This window comes from Centruroides vittatus, unplaced genomic scaffold (assembly GCF_030686945.1).
Source record: "Centruroides vittatus isolate TY-2023 unplaced genomic scaffold, ASM3068694v2 contig_875, whole genome shotgun sequence".
NCBI lineage: Eukaryota > Metazoa > Arthropoda > Arachnida > Scorpiones > Buthidae > Centruroides > Centruroides vittatus.
Genome location: NW_027122567.1, coordinates 4,093,259 through 4,118,441, shown reverse-complemented (window position 1 = coordinate 4,118,441; position 25,183 = coordinate 4,093,259). Strand labels below are relative to the sequence as shown.

The 25,183-nt window shown below is 26.3% G+C and overlaps 2 protein-coding genes across 2 annotated transcripts in view; both read left to right on the top strand.

The window, feature by feature from the left end:
• LOC136983044 (CD9 antigen-like) overlaps positions 1–25,183 on the top strand; it is a 285,455-nt gene that overhangs the window by 31,907 nt on the left and 228,365 nt on the right. The window lies entirely within an intron of this gene.
• Positions 7,226–25,183, top strand: part of LOC136983032 (solute carrier family 45 member 3-like) — a 36,753-nt gene continuing 18,795 nt past the window's right edge. The window contains exons 1-2 of the mRNA XM_067279645.1: positions 7,226–7,361; positions 14,746–15,986. Of these exons, the coding sequence (XP_067135746.1) occupies positions 14,784–15,986 (1,203 nt within the window). The 5' untranslated portion in view covers positions 7,226–7,361; positions 14,746–14,783. The remainder of the gene's footprint in view (positions 7,362–14,745; positions 15,987–25,183) is intronic.

Sequence of the window (25,183 nt, the reverse complement as noted above, 5' to 3'; positions counted from 1 at the left end):
GTCGTATTAACATACATTTCTTAGTGTGTAGTAAAAACTTAGTGTGAAACGTGCTTGTTTTGCGGAAACTATCTTTTCAAATATAACCTCTGTATTCTAAGCACACATAATTAAATCGTTTTCAGGTTAAGGCGATTTCTTGCATTTGTTTTAATGGCAATCGCCGATGATAAACTTTTTTTTGCAGAAATACGAGGTTGCAAATGGTATCAAAATTGTGGAAAGAAGTGGATATAAATGGAAAAGAAAGACAAAATAATAAGGGGTCGCGAGCAAAAGTCTCGTCCAAAAGAAATCGTAACTTTAAAAAAAATTGGGAACCCTTGACCTATAGGACATAACATACTACATAATAAATTTATTAGGAATATTCTGCACGAAAGCCTGAAATGTATTAACATATTAGAATATAAAAACCAAATACAATAAATATATATGGGTATGAGCGCCAACTCAAAGGGTCCTGAATTCGTTCAGCTCCCAATGATATATTAAGCGATGTCGCTCCCCAAAGTTGAAAGATAACAATTATTTTAATTCTTCAATTTTGGGATGGCACAACTTAAAATATTACTGGAGGCTGAACGAATTCTGGCCCCTTAGAGTTAGTACCCATGTATACGGGAATATGTTATTGAGTACGACTATGAAAAAGTACTACTTAAAAAAAGGTAATAAAGTAAAAAATATAACCGTTTCGCTGGAAAAAGATAACATCGGGTCCTATCTTATGACCTTTACAACAGAAAAAATTCTCATTTTAATAGCCAATTACAGTCGGTTACATCCCTGACTTTGCTATAAAACTTATAATGATAGTTCTATAAATAAAATAAAAAAGCCCTCTTCAACCTAGGAAAGTTTCGTGAGATATTCTATTTATTTAAAAAGTTTACAAATAGCATCACACTGTAAATTATCATAACAGCATATACAACATTTTGTATGATATGTGGGTATATTACATGAATTAATTGGATGATAAATTGTAGAAAATATAGTTTAAAAGAATTAATTAAAGTGTAAAAATAATGTTATTGTATTTGAAATATAGTTCACTTAACATAAAATTTAAAAAATAAACAGAAAATACTGAAATATGTTTATTACAGTGTTTATAAGAAAAGAAAAGCAAGGAAAGGCAAGACAAGAAATAAAGAAATCAGAGGAAATGTTGAAGTAGAAAAATTAACTGACCGAATAGAACGAGTGGATTGGTATAGACATGTAAAAAGAATGGATGACAAGAGAATCCCAAGATGGAACAAAAATCTGAAGGCAAAAGACCCAAGGGAAGACTACTGAAAGATGGTAAAATCAGATAAAGGAGGATGTAAAAAGAAGACATAACAATGTAGCCGAGTTCTTAGAAGAGTGCTGGAGAGAGAAAGAAAAAGGGATTGGAGACCATTGATCCATTGTCCTATCTAGGATATTTCTGGATAAGGAGCGAGGATAATGATGACGATGATGAGGATGATGATGATAGAGTTTTGAAGGAAAACAAAGAATTACCTCGAATTTAAGATGCATCCCAATGTTAACTTCGGAGATGTTAAAAAAAAGTGCTTCTTAAATTCGAATATGTTTATTATTATAAATTATACATGTAGCCTACTACATTTGTATTCCAAAACCAATCTTCTTCATTCAAAGAAACAATTACTATAGTAAAGTACATATTCAACAATTGATTTAAATACAATGACGATAATATTGTATCGTACTATTGTTATTAATATAATTAGTTCCTTCTAGCATTTAATTATTTTATATTTTGTTAGTAGAAGAACTGGAATTAAATATTTGTTGCGATTCTATTATCACAACAATCAACCGACAATTGAGCTCTTATCGGAACCAAGTACAAGATAATTACTATTTTAAATTTACTATTAAAGTTAATAGCACGTGCTGCTACAACATAATTAAGCTTGAAGTATTTTACTTTTAAAATAAAAAAAATATATATATATATATAAATTTATATATACTGTATATGGGTTAATTGTTTCAAAGAAGTTATTTAGTTTTACGGATTTTTAAATATTAAGGACAGACTTAAAATTAATCTGAATCGCTTGAAATTCGAAATTCAGTGACAATTTGCATTAAAAATTTGCATATATCAATATTTAATTTAAATATTTACGTCACAACATACTGACGTACAGTACTTGTGACGTCGTCGATTAATTATCCAGAGAAGGAAATTAAATTTTCACCAACTCTTTTGTGAATAAAACGTGTTTTAATTTATTTAAATATTTCGAAATATTATTAAGTAATTTTCTTAGAATTAATAATGATTTTATTCAAAAATTAAACATTAAATTAAATTATAAATAAGTTCAATTCATTCATTGCACGTGCGTTTTTACTATTGTTATGACGTATGTGAGACTTTTCTATTAATGAATCGTGAAGACAAAGGAGTAAATAAACAAGTTTTTGTACTTTTCTAGAATTTTAAACGTAAACTTAACCTTTAATTGTGATGATGAAATTGTATAAATTAATTTATGATAAATTAAATTTACATTCCTTTACGTTTAATAAACAATTTTAAGAAATTTTTGTTTAATTTAATTTAAATATCCTTTAAAAAATTCATGTTACTATAACATTAAATTTAATAAATAAATATATATATAAAACATAATTACTATTATTGTGTAATTAATTAAGTTTATTGACGTAATTATTATCGCTTAAATGTTTAAAAATTGAATAAAAGCCATCAGGGCCGGATTTACCAATCCAGGGGCCCTGGGCACAAATTCGCTGGGGTAGGCAAAGGAGTAGGCAAATTTGATGATTTAGAAAATTTACACAAAATACTATACTTTCAACTAGATTTTAACTAGGAAGTTGTAAATTTCATTTAAAAATAAGGTTATTGTAAACATACATATATTTTATTGTGTAAAACTAATTATTTTCATTTAATTGAAAAATACCTATGTAAAATTTTTTCCCGAAATTTTTCTATGTTTCATAGGTTTTTTCCCGGGTTTGTTTTTCTTTGCCTGTGGCCCTCATGATTAGGCCACACTAGGCTGTCGCAGTAATAGAAAATATATATATATATATATATATATATATGTTTAAACATAGTTTTGTGGGAGCCCCTATTTTGTGGGGGCCCTGGGCACCGGCCCCAAATGTCCTTATGTAAATCGAAAGCCATTAACTTACACATATTTGAAGTAATAAACAATAATAATTACAATAAATGTAATTTTTAAATATTTTATTATTTTATTTTAAAAGAACCTATTTAATAGTTTAAATATTATATATATATATTATATTATATTAATATAAATAAATTTGTTTTATTTACATTCTAAACTTATCTATGTTTTAAAAAAAATTGTTCTGATAACTTTATCTTTGAAATATTTAGATTAGGATATTGTTTATTTATATGATTACGCAGCATAGAAAATTTGTAAGGATAGATCTGTTTCAGTGAATGAAATTGTCTTTAAAATTTTATAAATAAATATAATTAATTGTATTTGTTTATACGATAAATTTGTTATAGACGGGGCGTATCCTCACTGTATCCTCAGAAAAAAGGTATATATATCAGCGATTTTTCTCTGAAGATACGGTAGGAATAAGCCCTATCTCTATCCTTTTAAAAATATATATATGTACATAAATAAAATACACACATTCTTTTTATTTAATTAATTTGAAATTGTTTAAATATTCGTGTCTATTACTCAGCAATAGACACGAAAAGTAGAGAGAAATCAAGACGTTGAACCTTCTGAAGGTATGACTCAGATTTGGAATTTATTATACGTTTTTTTTAGATATTACAATTAGAACAGATTTATGTTAGAAGTAAAAAACATCTGTAACGTAAATATATATGAAATATAATTTAAAATAAAAAAAAACTTGGCTTATAGTTTTAAATATTAAATGTTTTTGAAGCTAGAAAACAAGCTTTAAAAAATCATTGAGCTTTATTAAAGAAAACAAAGTTTAAACGCTTTCTTTTAAAGATTAAAAGAACTCGTAAATGTATATAACATTTAATATTTCATAAAATATTAAATTTATTCGCGTGATTAAAGTTTAATTGTCTAATTGATTTCTTATACTTGAATAATAAAATAAATATTAAATTTTAAAATGTTAAAAAAAAAGTTATACATAATTAGAGCCGGATTTATACTTGTAGCCGTCACTTGTATCATATAAATGGCTCTTCTTCCTCAATTAAATAATAAAAAATTTTAAAAAGTGAGTACTAAGATGCAGCCTTATAATGAGAGGCCCTAAGCTGTTCAACTTGTGTGAATCTAGCCCTGAATACGTTAAGTAATGGCAGTTTATTTATTACATTTTGATAAATTGATATCATTGTCTGTCTCAGAACTTACAAAACAAGATAAAGTCAATGAAACAAGATTTATAATATAAGCCAAAACAACTAGCAAACTGAACACTATAGTGAAGAAGTTCACTTTTTAACAAGAAAATATTAATTATAAATAACAATATTCATCATAGCTATGATTAATAATTACATTTCATTTAATACTTCGTTTCTAATCATCAATGGAATAAAAATACCACTAATGAAAACAATAAAAATGTCAAATTAAACCATAGTTAAAATACAATTTATAAGAAGGGCTTAAGAATTGGAGCTACAATAAATTAGGTGACATTAAATAAGAAAACAGAAATTACTCTGAATTTAGCAAAATAAGTTCTAGATTATAAATTAAGATAATTAGAAAAATAAAATTAAAAAATAAATAAATAAATGAGTAACAAAGAAGTTACTGTATATGCTTTATAAATTTTATAGGAATGGAATTATTTATGAGAGTAAACTATAATTAAGAAAGAAAATGATACGATAAAAACATTCAAATTTGAGATGTCAACAAAGATATTTTTCAAATATAACTTCATTCATTTCTATTTATATTATAAATAGAAAGTAATGAAGATAAACTAGAAAATATGGAAAGACAGCACTTAATGGATGTTAATAACGTAATATGAAATAAAATTACTTATATCATGTTAAAGAACTAACAATACGCAATTTCTTTAAAAAAATTAATAAAAAAATTAAAAAAAAAGTCAAGAAGAACAGAAGACCGATAATTTTCAACAACAGTTTCTAAAAGTTAGAAAAAAGGCAAAATCCTTATTTTTCCGGGGTAAAGTGAATTTTTAAAAAATTGTAAAAGCGAATAGCGAATAAAATTTCCATTAAGTCTGACATGACCCTTACCCCTCTATCTCTCTAGAGCCGTTGAGAGCTTGTATGAGGCCCGAGAGTAGAGCTGGCCTTTTTTCTTTTTAGCGGCCCCTTTAGCCTTTTATTTATTTTTTTGGGGGGGGGGAAATCACTACAGACCCGTAAGTTTTCTTCGGGCCCGGGGAAAAATTTCCAGCTTCCCTAATCTCCAAAATGTAATAGCATCAAAGTCCCCTATATAGAAGTATTATTCTTGCCAAATTTCAAAACTTTTGACCCATAGGATTCTGATATGAAGCAAAATACAAACCGACCCACACAGACATACATACATACATATATAATGTTCCCCTTTTTATGTTTTTAGAATCAGGGAATTTTAAAACGTCGAGAAACGCAAAAATCCCGGAGGGTCAAAATATTTGACTGATTATAATACATTTCCTATTACTCTCTTACTTTAACAGAGTAACAGATTGTTTGTTCTCTTACTGTTACTTTAACAGCCGAGAAAGTAGCCTATTTAGCTAATATAAATACATTATAAAAGTTTAAAATAAATGCAAAATATTGAGTAATTTAACAATTTAATTACCTAAGTACCGCATCTGAATGACATAAGTAAACTTACATATTTTGTTGAGTTCATTAAATATCTTCAATGTATACCGATAAATACAGTATAATTAAAATACGTAATGACTAATTAATGATTAGAAAATGTAATTTTTATTAACAAATATTTTTTTTTTAAACATTATTACCAGATATTATTTATTTTACGACAAATTGCTGAATCATTTAAGTTCATTTTACGCATCATAAATTTGCAAAGTAATTCTAAAGAAAAGGAAAAAAATAAAAGGTTTTATGTAATATAGTTCCGTCATAACTCCATTTAACGCGTAAATTTCTTAAAAAATTCAAGTAATTATAAAACTCTCGTTATAAACATAGAAAAAGTGGTAAATTAGAATGGTTTATCTTGCAGTTAAAATTGTTTTTCTTTTGACCCGTGGAACGAATTTTTAAAAAGATATGCATTACAGCTAAGCAAACTCAATCTTGTAAACTATTTTTATATGAGAAATGGGTCAAAATAAAAACATACCACCAGACTCTTTTAAATAGTAAAGATCTTGTTTTTCATTTTACGACTATTAACAAACTCGAACTGACGTTTTAATCTCATCTGTAATGAGGCTAGTTAACATTACTTTTCTACATAAACAGAAAAGATGCCGTCGACGTATCATTATAATAATAAATAATATAAATTAATTATATATTTTAATTTTTTTTACAATTTTTTAGTGTAATTTAAACTTTTCAAATATATTTTATATTTTGTAAAAGTATTAACTTTTATGACATTAATTAATAATCCTTAACCTTCCGAGTTTTAAACTATTAATATTATGAATAATTCAAAAAGGGTGAGGTCTTATACAAGTTTTTAATATTGTTTACATGCACATTCGTTAAAATATTGTTATAAAATATTTAAATTTTATCTATTACATAGTAATTTAATATAATTACGCCTCGTATATTGTATAAAAGTATAGCAAAAACTGCGTTATTGACTGTATAAAATCATTCGAAATAGCTTCTTTATGGGATGATATAAACAAAATTATCAATGAACAGGACCTAAATACTGTACTAAAATATAAACAAATCAAAGTTAAATCTGACATAGTAATTAATGCGGATATTCGCCTATAAATATCTACAAAAACAAATATAAAATACGCGCGATTATAAATCATACCAATCGAACAGCGCGAAACAAAAATAAAATAAAATAAAATCCAGCTGTAGAATAAATAACGGAAATAGAAAGGTGACCGATAAAAGTGAATATTCCGCATTGGATTTTTTACGAAAAAGTTAAACGAAACAAGAAATTACGATCGGAATAATTGAGGCCATACGAGATATAGACTTAAATAACGAAAGTATTTATTTCTTCAAGATGGCATAGGCGATGAAGAGGGCGCCGTAAGACGGAAATTTTTAGAACTATTGTGTCATGGCGGAGGAACGACGGTTGTGTTAAGTTTACGTGTGGGGTAATTGCATCCGTTCGACCGTAAAAGAAACTACAGCTATCCAAATGGTACGTATATTATGTAAGAATAAGCACAGTTAATTCATTACGGATCTACAACTATGTTATATCACGCGTCATACAATAATAACAATTGTTTGTTGAAATCGACGACTTCTCGAAATTGACGACTTTATATGATGATCGGGAACATCTGTTGAGTTGTTAAAAACAAAGTTTTATATAGAATTCAATCTATTTATAAGCGTGTAAACGAATATTTCGTTATTGTATTAACGATCTCTTTCGTAGGGATATTTAATTCCAGTCAAATTATAATAATAATAATAGTTTAAAAAATTGTGCGGAGAAACAAACTCATCGAGGTCATTACGAAGATAGTACTTTGAACTTCGTCGAAAAAAATAATAATCACACGTTTTTAATTAATTTTCTTCTATATTTGAGAGATTTGACAACACTTTTCTATTTCTTAAATTGGAACAAGGGCTTTTAAAGAGGAAATTTTATGTGTAAAAAGAAAATCATCGATGCTTAATGGTTTGTCCGAATTAACTCTAGGTTATCGAAAGTGACCGACTTTTGGCCCGTTTTAATTTAAAATTATATTTTTGTACGCGACTTGTTCTCAATACGTCAAAATCGCTTGTGTTAAAAAGAGAAATTTCTTACGTCAACGCGACTAAAGGACAATTGAAAGTAAGAGTGAGTTCAATTTCCTCCTCCTGAGATAATCTTGACTCGTTATATATATATATATAAATATACATTTTTTCAATATATATCCTGATTTTATTCCAGTTATTTCAATTATTCTCGTTTTCTAAATGTAGTCGATACCTGTTAAACACGACTTAGGTCAATAACTGAGATTGGTGCAAAGTGTTTTACCCTACAGAGGCCTCAGTTGGGCTTCAAAGGATTCAGTTAACTCCTGGGTGAGAATCCCATTAAGTTTGGGATCATTGTAGTCTCTACAACTGAGCTCTTTTTTATGTAGCAGCGCCTTAGAAGAAGAAAAAAAAAATGCCAAAGTAGTTGAGTAATATTCCCAGATAATTTAGAAATCACATCTACCATCATTTCAATATTATAAATCTTTATTTCCTTATTAAGATAACGTAGATAAACTACTGGATAGGCCGTGTTATCGGTAAATTAAACATTATTAAAGGTCAGTCATGTTAAATCTGTTTAAGTTCAGTAGCAAGGTCTTTTACTCCTATACTTTTACATAATTCTATAATGTAATTTAACCTTAACATGATCCGTATATAAAATAATTTTTTTTTTGTTGGTATAGTATCAGGGAAAAGTTTGTCTTTTGGTTTATTCATTTTACTGTATTTAAAATTCTTTGTGCTTATAGAAATGTAAATAGTTAACGTAGTTAATAATTAATAGTTAGCGTATGTTAAAATAGACCCAAATATCTTTATCTATAAGATTAATCAGGAATTATAGATTTAATTCTAAGAATAAATATCTGAATGAAAGACTGCTCGAATTTGGATAATTAAACAAGATAAGTTATCAGAGAAAAAAAGGTGAAGATTGATAAGAATGAACTCTTAATCGCCTTTATATGTATCGTAGACTTATAGTTATATCCACAGTTATAGATCGGAAGCGAAGAACGATATATGGAAATTTGATACTTTAAACGGGATTTTCTCCTATGACATCACGCGACCAACAGCCTTTTAATTTTGCATGGAATTTTTACGGTCACGGACTTCTATCACGAATGACACGCTACGATTCAATCGCATATTAAGCTCACTAAGGAAAAATCGAATATTCAATGATGATAATTCGTTTTTACTATCAAAATAAGAGGTAATCATTTATCGAAATTTGTAAATAATCTAGATATTTAGGTCTTTATTGTAATTTATATGAATGAATTCATTGTCTTGTCGTTGCGCCCTTTGATTTTTGTTACAGTATTTATATGCAAATATCTTTTATCGAATTTTTAAATAATTAATGTATTTTTTTATATATTAAATTTTAAAATATATCACTTAACTCGAAAGATAATTAAATGAATATTGTAAATTCGTTGTCCTCCTTTGGCTACGATGACAAACAGTTGTGAATAGTTTAATCGTGACCTATTGATGTGACCCCATTGGTGTCATCAGTTTTTAATCTAAAGACGTAATAATTGGTGATGTAGTCTTATTCGCTGGACATACTACCTGTGACTCAACATTGTAGCCTACTCAATGACCTTACCAAAGGGTCAAGGGCATATACAGGGATGAGGATTTCGGCGAATAATTTCTCTCTCCTTTTCACTTGTCACATTTGTCTATATTTATCATCAATTCAGCTTATTACTTTAAGATTGCCTTTAAAGAAAAACTTTAAAATTCGTAAGAATTGCTGTTTGAAAAAAAAAGTTTTTAGTAAACCCCAAGGGGTTAGCTATATATAGTCGTGAGGTAGGTCCTCGTTTCCTTGACCCATATGAAAAATTCGGATATTTTTAAACTCACTTTCAGCGGAAATACATCGTTTTTAGTAAAACGTCGCATTGGTATATATGTTAAAATATTGAATAATGATCGATTCCTTTCGTTTTTTCTCTTGTTACTGAACATATATTGAATTAACCGGTCTGAAACTTTGACAACCAAGATCGATTTTCTTTGAATGCCGTTATTGAAAACGAGTATGTTAAAATTGCATAACGTTAGCGCCCTTAATTGTACGAATATTTAAAAATCGTACTCAGAAAATCTTATTAAGCTAAACACTATTAAGAAGTCACGGTTGGTGTATGCTACCCATATGTTCTTTTGTATAAGAGACCCTGGCCTGTTTCTATAATTGAAGTTTTAGAACGATTCTTTCCCTGTTTATAGTTATGCAAAGTTTATCTTCGACTATAAAACTCGTTTCCTTCCATCCCTACAAACTCCCTCGTTAAAATTATTCTTCCCTATAGCTTTCTATACAAATCAAAATTCACATTTCTCGTTAAATTGGGTAAGCATTAAAAATTTGCAAGTACTTTAGTTCTATATACTTTTTTTCTTTTATAAAATTAGTTTTAAAAATTATTTATCATTAGGTGTTTTTGAATTTTATAAACAGGAAATATTTTTAATGAATTTTTTTTACAAAATTTGTTGTGATTTTTGACATACTTTTATATGTGGGAAGTACGCCCACACGATACTAGTACCTTGATATTGAATGGTTTTGGTTTACATTTGATATCCTTTCTTACTTACGAAGGTTAATTATATTCTTCTGTACACGTGAAAACGATTATTTTTTAAATTCAAAAACTAAAAAAAAAAATACCGAATTATTGTTTAACCGAAACAGGTTTTAAAATGAAGTATGTACTTTTGTCTACAGTTTCGTGTCTGTAAATTGTTGTTTAAGGGGAAATTTTCGACTATAATTAAGGAAATATGCTTGAAATTCGAAATAATTTATTCTTAACGATAAACCGCAACATTAAAAATTATTTGCGTTTGACATTGGTTATTTGACATTAACAATCCTTCTCATTGCCAATTTATAGACCAACACGCGCGTGTGAGATACGCTTGAAAGAAAACGTGATGAAGTCACATTAACTATATAATATTGAAAAAAGAACAAGTTTATTTTGCGAAAAACTTTTTAAGCAGTTTATTCAATTGTTGTGGAAAGATAAATATTGTCAAAATAAACAGTAATCAGGTATTAATGCATTTTTGCAAGTCATTTAAACCTAGTTTTATGAACATGCTTCTATTTAAATCCTTGAAATTTATGACTAAGTTTTTTTTAAAAAAAAACATACGTACTTTAGGCTGTTTACAGGAATGTAAGTAAACTTTTGTAATGATCTAGTACCTCTAGTAAATGGTATTGTGGTTTAAATTTTCTTGCATAGAAATTGAGAATTTCTAAATATTTTATTAAATTAGTTTATCTTTTAAAACCAGTAATTTTGAAATTAATTAAAACATTAATTCAAAGTGCATAAATTGTAGCATAGCATTTATATCCTTTTAAAGAATATTTAAAAGAAAAATGCACATGTCCTGCTTTATAAAATAGCCTTAAGACTTTTCTTACATGAATAATGAGTAGCCTAAGAACAACAGATTCTTTTATGTAAATTAATTGTGTGAATGAATTTCCTGTAATTCTCCTAATTAATAATTTAAATTGATAAATTGGGTTTTGTATTTAATTAATAAAAGGTGTTAAGAAAAAATAACTATTTAGCATTACTTAAATAATTATTTTTTATTTAATTTTTAAAAATATAATTAATAAGTCCATTATAAGTATCAGAATACTCTATGAAAGAAAGTCATTTAAAGGTTAATTGAATTTGAATGAAAGAAAGTCTGAAATAATAAAATTTAAGGATTTTTAAAATATTTTTTTATACATTTTTTTTTTACAAATGTTTATTATTAATTTTAATTATTAGATTGATATATTTTTAATTAAAACTTAATTTAAAAACTTATTTGAAAATTTGATGAATTTAGTCATGATGTAATAAATTAATATAATATTAGTTTAATTAAAAGCAAAGTTTCGTATGCAAACTTATTAAAGAAATAATTTTATATTCTTTTTCAAAATGTTTTTAGACATTTGAACTAGTTATTTAGCAAAATCAGCAAAAATTTTCATTAAAATGAGGTATTCTGAATGCTAATTATTTTATATAGGCAAGTAGTTTTCATATGCAAACATATAATTAACATATATCTAGCATTTTAAATATATAATTATATAGTAACTATATAATTATAAACTTATATATAGTGTGCATATATAAATATATATATAAATATAAAATACTTTATATATATATATATTACTTCAATATAGGACATATAAGCATTTTATATTTACATATAAAATACAGTAATATTTACATGATGATAAATTAATATAATGACATATTTATTTCCAGTTATCCATTTAATTTTAATATTCAGAATGATAAATTCAATATAGTAGCTTAATAAATGCACACTCAGACAACTCAGAATTTTCTGTTTTATAGCTAGATAATTTCTGTATTTGTAAAATAAGTTATCCTTGCAATACTGATAATTACAGAAATCCATAATAATTACACAGAAAATTGAAGTCCTCAGAGATTACATTCAATGTTTCTATTGCAGTTTTGAATTTATCAGAAGTCATATTTAATGAATAACTGGCATTTCACCAGGGATTAAGGATAGATAGTCATATAGAATTACTTTTCATAATTACTGAATACTTTGGAAATTACTGCTTTGATTTTGAAATTGTTTTAATCCCTTTGAATTCAGTTTTTCATATAATATTAAAAACAATATTGAGTTTAATTCTGTAAATATTTTATTTATAATTTACTAATATTTCAAATTTCTGTTTAAAAATATGTTATATTGTATTTCTAAATTAAAAATATCTCTACTATTAGGTAAGTGACTGACGAATTCGGTTTGAATATAATGCCAAAAGTGTTATCTTTATAATAAATGATACTAATGTTCTTTAGAATGATTAAATTTAGTATATTAATGAGTTTTGATATTTTACAAAATCATTATTTTAAACTCATTTACCTATTTTTTATCTTTTATATTTATTTTTCTCAGAATGATTTAATTAAAAAAACACCCAAGGATATGTTTCTTAAATGGGTTACGATAATTATTTGTTTGATTAATATTTTAAAAAATGTCTTAAATTATTCTAAACAATAATAAATTACTTTAGTTTAAAAAAGTGTGTAACCAATTTTCTTAATAAATTAGTTTGACTAGCGAACATAATCAAATATATTAAAATCATTGATTGTGTTATTTAATTTGTTCTTATTTAGGCAAATAAAATAAACTCTCAAATTCACTTTAATCTATAGTTGTAAAGAGTTTAGATTTCAGTTATGTCTGTAGCACATACACTTTAAGTTTTTCAATGTATTCTACCAATCTTTATGTTATTATTAATGCTTTTTCACTAATCTGTTCATTAGTGGGTAGCTTATTTAATTTTAATCAAAGCACTTAAACCTTAACTTAGTGAACTTGTGACAAAATTCAATTTTGAATTGTTTTATCTCTAAGAATAAAATAACTTTTGAAAGGCATATATAAATATATAATTTTGCTAACACTTTATAGAATTTTATGTAAGTATATTTTTTTGTCTATTGAAAAATACTTAAAGTTTATGTTTGTGTTAATTAAAAATACATAAAATTTAAGTATTTTTAATTAAATACTGATATACAAAATTAATACCGAATTACGAAATATAAAGTATACTGATTTTAAAAACTGTAGTTTTTTAAACTTAATATAATTTAAACTTTATATTTTGTAATTTCTTAATATTAATAAAAGTAATTTAGTATTTACAGTAAGCAGTTATATTTTGATTTATATATTTTATTAATTTAATTAATCTTGTTAAGTGAACTTAATATTATTTATTTCACACTAATATTGGAACTTTTTGTGTTTTTAATGAATAAGAATTCTAATATAAATTATCAGTGCAATAGAAGCAAAAACAAAGTTTTGAAAATAAATTTTCTTTGCAAATAGGAAATAAATATGTAATTTCTTTATTTAATTTAATTTCAGATTGAGCTTATTAAATAATAAGTGTTTGTGTAAGTTTAAATTTAATATTTTTAATATTTTAGGAAGTATACTTTATGTTTATGACATTTTTTATTAAATGGAAGGGAAATATTTCCATTTAATTTAAAATTTATTAAAAGATAGTCAATTAATCTAAGTAGATATATAAAATGCCAGAAATTGTTGATATGTTACTTAAATACGTAAGAGGAATATTGATTAATTTTATTATTATAAAAACATTATTATGATAATCATTCCAGGTAAAGTTCTAGGACTCTAAATATAAAGTTGGCCTTGAAGAAGACAGATTTAAGCCTTGAATTGCTATAGTAGTAGAAAAATTTTCCCTGGTGGAAATTTTTAGATCTGAAATATATAAAAATTCCCTAGCAATATAATTTTTTATAACTTAATTGTTTAAAGAAATATATAAAAAGGAAACAGAGAGTATTTATTAATTATTAAAATCTAAACCTACCTAACCTTAAGTTACCTTAATAATGATCTCCTGGCTATTGACAAGTTAAAGATAAGAGTTCTTGAAGTTTTCCTGTTGTCAATTAAGTTATTTAACGTAATTTTTCTGTAAGCTTATTTTTTATTCTCTTTCTCACAATATTGTTTCAAATTAAATTGCATCAAATTAGAAGTAAAATGTAATAAGTATATTTTAAAACAATTTTATTATTATTACTAAAATATAAATCATAAAAATTTAATTCTAAATACTTTTATTATTTCTATTTTTACAATTAAATTATTATATTATAATTCTTTTTGTTATTTGTAACTGTTTAACGTTTATTTTTCAGGATCGGTTATGTAAAAAAAGTTTTGTTTATTTAAACTTATGGAGTCTGACAACACAGATGAAGATCTGCACCTTAATACTGAAGAAAGCCATTTCTCTTTAAGAATGGCTTTTTCTGTAGTAAAATGGTTAAAGTTAATTGGTATAAATTTAGTGGCATTTGGCCTTGATTTATGCTCCAGTGCTGGCTTTAGTTATGTTCCACCTCTCCTACTGAAAGCTGGATTTACAGAAGAACTGATGACCATTATTATGGGCATTGGTCCATTCATTTCATTATTTCTAGTCCCTGTAATTGGTCACTGGAGCGATAAATGTGAGAGTAAAATGGGTCGGCGACGTCCTTTCATCCTATTTTTAAGTTTATTGATGTTAGTATCATTAGCAGTAATACCATATAGTAATGAAATAAATAATTTATTTTCATTTGGTATGAAAGGTGCTATGTTTGTTCTTGCAACAGGAATAATTCTCCTTGATTTTACTAGCCAAGCATTACAAAATCCATGCAAAGCCTTGATCTCAGATATGCTCATATCATCACGTGATCAAGAATTAGGTTTCACTGTTTATTCTTGTATGCTTTCACTTGGAGGATGTATAGGATATTTTATATCATCATTAAATTGGGGATCTACAAATTTAGGACAACTCTTAGGAAGTCAAGAGAAAGTAGTTTTTGTATCTTTAGCAGCACTTTTTGTTATTTTTCTAGTTGTTAATTTATTCCTTGCTCAAGAGACTGTTTACCATCCAATTAAAGAAGAAATACAAATTGTTATTAATGGCTATGATAAAGTTCACTTAAGCAATGGAAATAAAATTTCACATTGTCAAAATAAAAACACAGTTACTGCAAATGGAATTAATAGTAATAAGAAAACTGAAACTTTTCTCAATGGTACACATGTGCCTTTTAAAAAGTTAGCACATTGTAATGGAATGAAATTATATGCAAAGAATATGACTGTAGAGACTTTTCAAAAAAGCAAGTGTACATTTTCTTTGTGCCTTTTATCATTGAAAAGATTTAGCCACAGGATAGTAAGTGCACTAAGAATTCCAATATCATCAATATTATGGTGTTTGAGTGCTCCTCTTCATAGGATTTTATCCCCATGGCTAAGGTTGCATGGATTTATATATATGCCACGCCGTCTTTTCCATTTATTTGTAGTATCACTTTTTAGTTGGATGGCAATTATGTGTCATGACATGTTTTATACAGATTTTGTTGGTCAGGTAAGAAATACTTTTGTATTCTTAAAGAAAATCTTAAATATTTTTAATTTTATTCAAATCAAACAACCAAACTCTGCTAGATATCATTTACTGAAACAAATTACATTGTCAAATTCCTAGCCCAAAAACAGCTTGAAAAATACAATTTATTTGGTTATTTGAGTTGTTTGTAAACTTCTACATGTAATTTTAATCTTTATTTAAAAACAGTATACTCTATTTTATTATTAACAGTTTCAGGTTATGAATCCAACTTCAGACATAAATCAAGGCAAAAAGTTGTTATAAACTGTTATTTTTCTTACTTATATTTATTATTATTAAATAAATAATTAACAAATTAAATTAAATTTAAAAACTATTGAATATCTGTAATATTTTTGAAAGCTCTTGGAAGTAAATATTTTATATTTTTTCAGATTAAATCTATGTTTGATAAATGTTAAAAATATTAAATATAATCATGGAATCTAAAGTAAAATGTTTACTTATTGTTATTTATATTTAATCTAGCAAGATAAAATATAATTTACAACTATGAGTAAGTGCAATATATTATGAAATCAAATAATTTAAAATGAAAATACATTAAATTTTTAAACATAAAATAAAATTTTGTGTATTACAGGCTGTATTTATTTTAATATAGCCTTTAATCAGTAATAATTTTTAATTTAGAAAATTATCAAAGTAGATTTATTAACTTTAAATCGAAATCATAAAATTACTTTCTTAATTCATTTTAAATATACAAAACACTATTTCAGATTTAAAATATTATCATCATCTGTAAAGCTTGGCTTTCAATTACCAGATAATAATCAAGTAACAGAAACTAGAAAAAGAAATACAATGTCAGTTCCTATTTATAAATTTTAGATTGAATAGATTCCAGACAAAAAAAAATTTTGAAAATATTTATAATTTTTCATTCCATTATATTAATACATTTCATTTTTATCTTACATCAGTTGGGAGTGATAGGTTGTTGATGTAATTTTTCTAATTGCTGACAACACTATTCTGCAGCTTAATTTTTCTAATTAAATAGCAGAAGAAGAGTATAAAAGAATTTATTTACAACTTAACAGAATAACACCGAAACACAAATTTCCAGCAAACAAATAAACAATATTTACTGTTCAAATGTTTTCAGCCACAATTTATTGGCCCTCTTCAGGATCAAATATGAAAAACTGTTCTATCAATCGAATATTACCACATTCTAATTTTTTTTTTAACTTTCAAACATGTTCAAACCTTTTGGCAAAAGTGCATCACAGTTGTTTACAACTTATTTTTAACTTTCCTTGATAAGTGACAAATTTTATATTGACAAGATATGTAGCAATACCAATGTTGTCATTCATTTTTGCTTGTTGTTATTTCTGTTATTGGCCATGAGAGTTTGCTGAGAAATTCTGTGCTCAATTTCTGAGAAAATGTAGTGGATATAGAACAGGAATGGAGATGGTTTTTTTTTTCAACAGTTCTGTTTCTGATATCTTTTTCTGGTTTCTGATGATGTGGAAACAAAGAATAAATTTAAAATAATTTCAAAAATAGTTTGGTTTTGGATGATAATAATTACAATTTTTGTATTTTAATTTTAATGTTATGATCTTTAGAATCTTGGATTTTTCTAAATTTTGATTAAACTATGTATTTTAATATTAATCTAATATTCGGGGGTCCAAGAAAAATCTTTATTATTATACAAATTCATAACAAAAAAATGAAGCAGTCTATTGGAATGCAGTTTGCAGTAAAATAAAAAATAGTTTGAAAAGTTTATTAGCATACATTGGATAAACCTCTGAATTCCTCCGACTGTTTTAGAACACTTTTCTCATTGGATAAACCTGTTTCATAAATTCATAAATTCATCCAATATCAATGGGTAATCATAATCTTTTCAGTGCTGAACACTTGTCTTTAAATTTCTGCATCCAAGAATAAATTGAAGGGACACTTGATGGTGTTTCTGTACTTCCTGTGATATTTTGCACAGTTATAGCAATTTTGCACCACAATGCACATTGCACTTTTTCTTGTAATGTCATCATTTTTAATTCTGCGAGCCACTAGCACTATTATAACATTTGCACTAAAAACTATTTTTTCTTTTACCACAGATTGCAATTCAATTGCTTCATTTTTCTGTTATGAATAGGGCTGTCTAAACCAAAATTTTCATATTGATATTGTGCTTGATATCAAAATTCCTTTTGATATATCAGTATTTCAGTATGTTAATATTCTAGATAAATATCGAATATTGATATTCTTGATTTTAAACTATTCATATAGATTTCAGTTGATATATCATTTATCAGCACAACACTAGTTATGAATTTTTATAATAATAAAGATCTTTCTCAGACATCCTATACTATAATTTTTAAATCTTGCATAAACATTTCATATTTCAGTAATTTTTCTTATGTCAATATTTTAATAATTCTTTATTTCAATATTAAAATATTGTATCAAATTTGTTCAGAAATTTAAAATTTCATTGTCAGAGAGAAATATATTAAACACTATTTTAGATTTTATTCTGTTTTTAGCACTTGTTTGTTTATAGATGTTGTATATTTAATGACATAGTCTATTCAATTAGCATTGATTTTTATCAATTTAATAAAAAGTAGTAATTTTTATGATCAGAATATTTATTTATTAAGTATTTTCCAATTGTGTTTTGCATAGATAATATTAATTTTTAAATTCTCAATTCATAATACAAATTATTATTAATTTTATCTTGAGGAAACCGTGTTTTATGTTTTCTTTCTTGCGTAGACACAATGCAGTGACAGTTGATTTAAAACCGAATAAAGGATGAAAATTTGCCCAGTGTTTTAAATCAACTGTCACTGCATTGTGTCTACACAAGAAAGGAAAAAAAATTATTATTAAGTTAAACAGATTGAGTGAAATTGTTGAATGGAAAAACTAATTTTGCACAATTGTTTTTTACATACATACATACATATTTATATGCTTAATGAATAATTTACAAAAAAGCTATTGGAAGTAATTCAAAATTAATTTGAAAATAATTTTAAAGTTGGTTTTGAAAGAAATCTTGAAAATTTATTACGTTGATTTTAATATACATATATTGAAATGTATATTACATGAAATTTATATAATTACTCATCTATCATTTTCAATTTTTGTTTACTAATTCCTTATTAATTCTCATTTCATAAATATGAAATTCTTGTCTGAATTTATTATTAAGAATTTTAATATTCTGACAAGATGTCCTTGTTTTATATTTGTTTTTATAAATTTCTTCTCTTCAACTTGTATTTAATTAAAGAGGAAACAATGTTCAGCTACCTTAACTCGTGTTATACAGGTACTGGTATGAGGTATCGGTAATATTTCATAGTCAAACGTTTCTAAGAAAGTTTTACATGAACATGTGGAAATAAATAACTATATTTTTGAATAAAATGTGTGCTTTTATTTATCCATTTTTAAATTATTATAATTATTAGCTAGTTAGAACTTTTTCATTTAATTTTCTAATTTATAGAGTATTTCCAAATTTTTTCCCTGTATTAAAATTTTCATAGTTGTCTTCATATTTAAATGAATTAAGATATATAATAAATGCAATATTTTTTAAATTAGCAATTTGAATATTATATAAAGGAAAAACTAGTTAAAATGTTTTTTAAACTTTCAATGAATGCTGTTACTATTTCCCTGTTAAACGACAATGATTTAATTCCAAAGAAATGAATTTGGTATCAATAACAATAAATATTTTAAATGATATTATAAAAAATAAGACTATTAACTTAACTATATTTTTCATTCCGTAGAGACTCGAAAAGTTTTAAATTTATTTTAGAAATTATTATTTAATCTTCCTTGACAAGTTTTCAAGGTCTTAAAATAATTGAAAAGTTTTTTATAATGCTGATGTAATAGCACAGAATGAAATATAAAGGTAAACTGTTAAGATGTAAATCTGTTTCAAATAAAAAACATCAAAATATTACATGATAAAATAATGAAATATGTTTTTTAACTAAATTATGTTTATAAAAAAATATTTAAAAAATTGTATTACGTAATTATAAAAAAATTATAGGAAATATGAATATGAAGTATGCTAAAAATTTTTTAAATTTAGATATAAATAAACAGTTTTAAATTTTATTTTGCTGTTTAAAATTTCAAAATTATAACAATACAATATGCAAAACATGTTTTGAATTTTTTCTGAAAAGTATTTGAATATAAATTATTATTCTGCCAATTAGTTATAAAATAAAAATATATGATTTTTATTTTTATTAAAGATGTTTTTTTGCCATACACTTTTCACTTGTACAATATAATTAAATTTCTATTAAATTGTTTAGTTATTCAAATTATTACATCAACATAAATTTTTGAGCATATTTATATAGTCTATAAATTATGTCGATCTTGGCTGTATGGAATACTACATACATGGCTCTTTCATTGGTACATTTAGATAAAAGGTGCAGGTCGAGACTGTGCTAACTCGTTTGCATCTTTGCAGCCACAAAACATGTGGAATTTTGACATTAATTTATGGCATCTTGGACAGTTACTCTTGGAAAACTCGATGAATTTATTCTTGATTAGTATTAATTCTTTAATTATTATTGCCCTACTGTTCTTATTTAATTTCTTATTATATATTTTGTCAAAGCGGACATTAATCATTAACAGGACAATTATACTGGTGTTAAGCATTTACACAAGAATTGAGGAAAAGTTCTTAAAGAAAACAGACTTTCTTTATTAAGCTACCAGGTAGCTTAATAAAGAAAGTCTGAAATTAATGTCCGCGTTGACAAAATATATAATTAGTATTAATTCTTTATTTAATCTGTTATATGAAAACTCTTTTAACATTGAAAGCCAGATTTGTTAACGTGTAATTATTGTTGAGTGGTTACTCTAGAATTAGAGAAAAATCTGATGAGTATATATATTATATATATCTTCTATATCCTGTGATAGAGAGATTTCTAGGACATTTTGTATTAATTATTGGCTTTGTTGTTTACTTACTTATCTCAGGTAGATCCAGAAATATTTTTATGGAATATCCGAAGCAATTTAATATTTTTGAGATTTATGATACCCAATTTCTACTTTGCTCTTTAACCATTGATTTCTGATATAATTGATATAATAATAATGTTGAAAGATTACCAGTATCTCTTAGTTTAAATAGAAATTTCACGTATCTTTTTATTTAGGTTGCACTTAATTTAAACCTGCTTAGTTCCAATCTGAGAGCACTACCTGGTGTGTTATATTCCAATAAAAAAATTTTGTGTATAAACTTGTTTTGAATTATTTCCAATTTTTGAAAGTTAGTGAGACTCCAAATTGGGGCCGCATAACCAATTGAGTTCATAATTATGGAATTAAAAAGTCAGAGATGAGCTTGAATATTCTTTATTTTAGCCTTAGAGAATTCTATTTTCACCTTATTCTCACCATATTGTTTATTAAACTATTTGCTCTAACAGAGGCATTTTTGTATTGTTTATCAAATGATAAGCTTGGTATTAAGATGATACCTAAAAATTTTGTTTCTTGAACTACCCTCAGTTCTTCATTATTAATGAAAAAAGACATATGTTTCTTTGGTAGGTTGGCTCCGTTCCTAAATATTACAACTTCAGATTTCTTTGGGTTTATTTTTAATTTCAGCTCATCGAAGTAATTCTTTACCAATTTGATTTTCCTGCATAAATCCGCGGCCATTAGAGCAATAATTACAATATCATCTGCATAGGATGTCGAATGAACAACCTGTGCATCTATTATAAACCCGTCATCTTTATTCTCAAAGCAATTATTTATATCAAATGTATAAAAATTGAATAGGTGGGGAGACCAAGGGTCTCCTTGCAAGAATCTTCTGCTTGAGTCAAATGGTGGCCACTGAGTATAGTTTTGTTTAATTATAGTTTTATAGTGACCAAATAGTAGTCCTATGATGTTCATTAGACACTTGCTTGGTAGTATGTCATTTTTGTTTGTAAGTCTGCAATACTTACAGAATCATATGCCTTTTCTAGGTCTAAGAATAATGTGATAAACCTTTTGTCTTTTTTTTGATTAGCTGTATCTGAACAATTGCAATTAATATGAAGAGGGCTAGTTGGATGCCGCCATTTTTAATAAAAGCATATTGAGTTTCATTCCTATAATTATTTTTGTCTATCCAGTTATTAAACTTTGATAATAAAACAGCTGTGAAAACTTTACATAACCCTGATAACAACGCAATGGGATGGTAGTTAGTTGGCACTTTTCTATCACCGTGTTTGAATAACATAGCAAATATTACTTCCTTCCACATGTTTGGTACAACTCCTTGATTGTAAAAACCATTAAATTGTCTAGATAGAAAGTTGATCATTTCTATTGGAAATTTCTTAATTATATGATTAGGAATTGAGTCAGACCCTGGAGCAGAATTCTCTTTTAAATTTTTAATACAATGCTGCACATCTTCCACTTTAATCACTTCCTCAGAGAGGTTATCTTGAGGTGGATTAATGTCTTTGTCCTTTAAGCTACTTTTACTTTTGTACTCTTCTGAAAAGGTTCTAAAATAATGAAGCCAGCTACTATAGGGCACTTGGATTGTTTCTCTGTATGTTGAATTAGGGACTCAAAATCTGTTAACTACAGATCAAAAAACTTTTGTGTCTTTGGCCATGATTAATTTGTCACTAATCTCTGAATAATATTTCTTCTTTTTTGCCTTCACAAGGTTATTATATACTTTTTTACTATCTAAGTACTTCTTCAATGACTCTTCTGTGTTTACTCTTCTAAATCTTTGCAGATTCTTTTGCTTTTTAATTTTATAGAAATAGCACTTTTTATCAAACCATTTTTGTTTATATTTGGCTAGATTATTTCCTGTACTTCTCTTGAAATGATGTGTCCAATGTTGTTATTAAACAATTATAATTATTAGTCGGATTATTTTCTCTTTCATGAATCAATATATCATTAATATTATTAGGTATTTCATTAATAAATTTAGATTTATCAATATTATAAGTCGTTTTTTGCCTTTATTAATTTTACTTCCTTGGTTGAAGCTGTACCACCTGTTTCGATCTTTTATGCTTCCTCTTAACTCTAATCGGATTGGGAAATGGTCCAACTCATCTGTGTCTAATACTGACAGCGTCTTGCACTGATCTAGAATGAATTTGGAACATATGATATAGTCGATAATTGATTTTCCCATCGGAGAGACAAAAGAAAACTCTGTGGGATATCACCCATGATCCTACCATTTAATATAAAAAAAAACTCTTTCTTGTATGAAATCTAAGAGGATTCTACCTTCGACATTTACTGTTTTGTCTTTGGATACTCTCTTGTTAATAATGTTCTTATTTGTTTGTATGCATTTTGTATCCAATACCTCACCAACACGAGCATTAATATCCCTACCAATAATCCATAGATTAACAAAATTATACCACTGATCGATGGTTCTTTGGACTTCGTTTAATATTGACTTTTTATCTGAAGAAGGGGCCAGATAGATTAATATAATTCCTAAATATAATTCTCTTCAACATATATTTATTCTATGGTTCAGCTCAACCACCACAAAAATAACTTTTTCTGTTATGCAAAATTTGAATAGATTACCAAAGCTCTTCTTAATTAACAATAATAAGCCACCCACTGGATGGCCAATTCTACTTTTCCTCTGTGCTCCGCTGAACAAAATCACATTTTCACGTTCTAGAAACTCCTTATCATCTTTACTCAATTCAACAATCCAGGTTTCCATGAAACCAGTTATGGTATGAGATTTAATGTATTCTTTTACAGACTCTCTGTGCATTTTTCCTCAGAGTCCTTGAATGTTCCAAAAGCTTATAAATAAATTCTCTCTGCCTTTGTTAGTATTTCTTTACAGATTTTTGTTATCATCGTCAACCAACTCTCCAAACTCAAATTGAAATTCCGGACAAAATTCAAGTTATTTTTAACAGAATCAGTATTAAGTATATTACGTCTTTTTTTCCCTTCCTCCTCTAAATCAGTGATCAAACTACTACTAAAAATTAGTCTATTTGAATAATCTTATCTGAGTTAGTATCATATGTATATATTAAGTTATCTTTTATGTAATAATCATCTCTTACTATTATTTTGTTCTTGTTTAATTTTTCCTGTTTAATCCTAGCCTGTAGTTATTTCCTTCTTATCCTCGATCTTCTGCACAGATCGGCTGTAAATATTACCATGTTTCTTTTTTTGTCCTCGCCAACTAAGTTTGATTTTGATCGCCAAAATTCTCTAAGAATCTTATTTCTTGCATTTACAGACTCAAGAATTATTTGATAATAGGTTTTTTTTACTATTATTTAATTTGATTAGTCCTTCTATTTCATTATTTTTTAGTCCTAAATCATTATTATTGAATAGATTTATTTCTTGTAAATAATCTAATGATTTGAATGCATAGTTTATAATGATTATATTCTTTTTAGTTTTCTCATTTGCTAGTTTGAGCATCAAACACAAGACCGTGTTATTTATTAAACACTTGGCACTTTTCCACTTCTATTAGTTGAGACGAGATTTTATTTCACTCGTTTCGGGCATTTCGCCCCTCTTCAGTCAACGTTAGTTCCTCGAACTCAAGGGTGCGCGTGCATAGCACAATTTGGACCTCAAAGTTACAGCAACAAATGTAAATGTTCTACGTACGGCTAATTAAATTGTAAAATTTCTTTTAAAATATATAAACATACAGGCTTATTTTATACATATCGGTATATTAAACATATTCGGTATCTTACTTTTTTAAAATCGAACGCAATAGATCTTTAATCTTCTTTTTACTAACTTTTTTCTTTTCTTCATTGTTGTTTTATCTTGACATAAAGCAATAAACGTTTGGACCTGGTGTTAACTAAAAAACTCACTTTTCGTCTAGTACTGGCTCATTATTACGCAGTTGTTTGTTGACCATTTGCATATTCTGCTGGTTATGACGATCTGAATTTACATAATTAACTGTATAGCCAAAAGTAGCCAAGTTAGGCTGGATCTGTTGCTTATTTTTTATATGATTATAATATTCTTAACCAATTCTTGTTTATATTTATGCTTAAATTTTTATTTATAGAATTACTGGA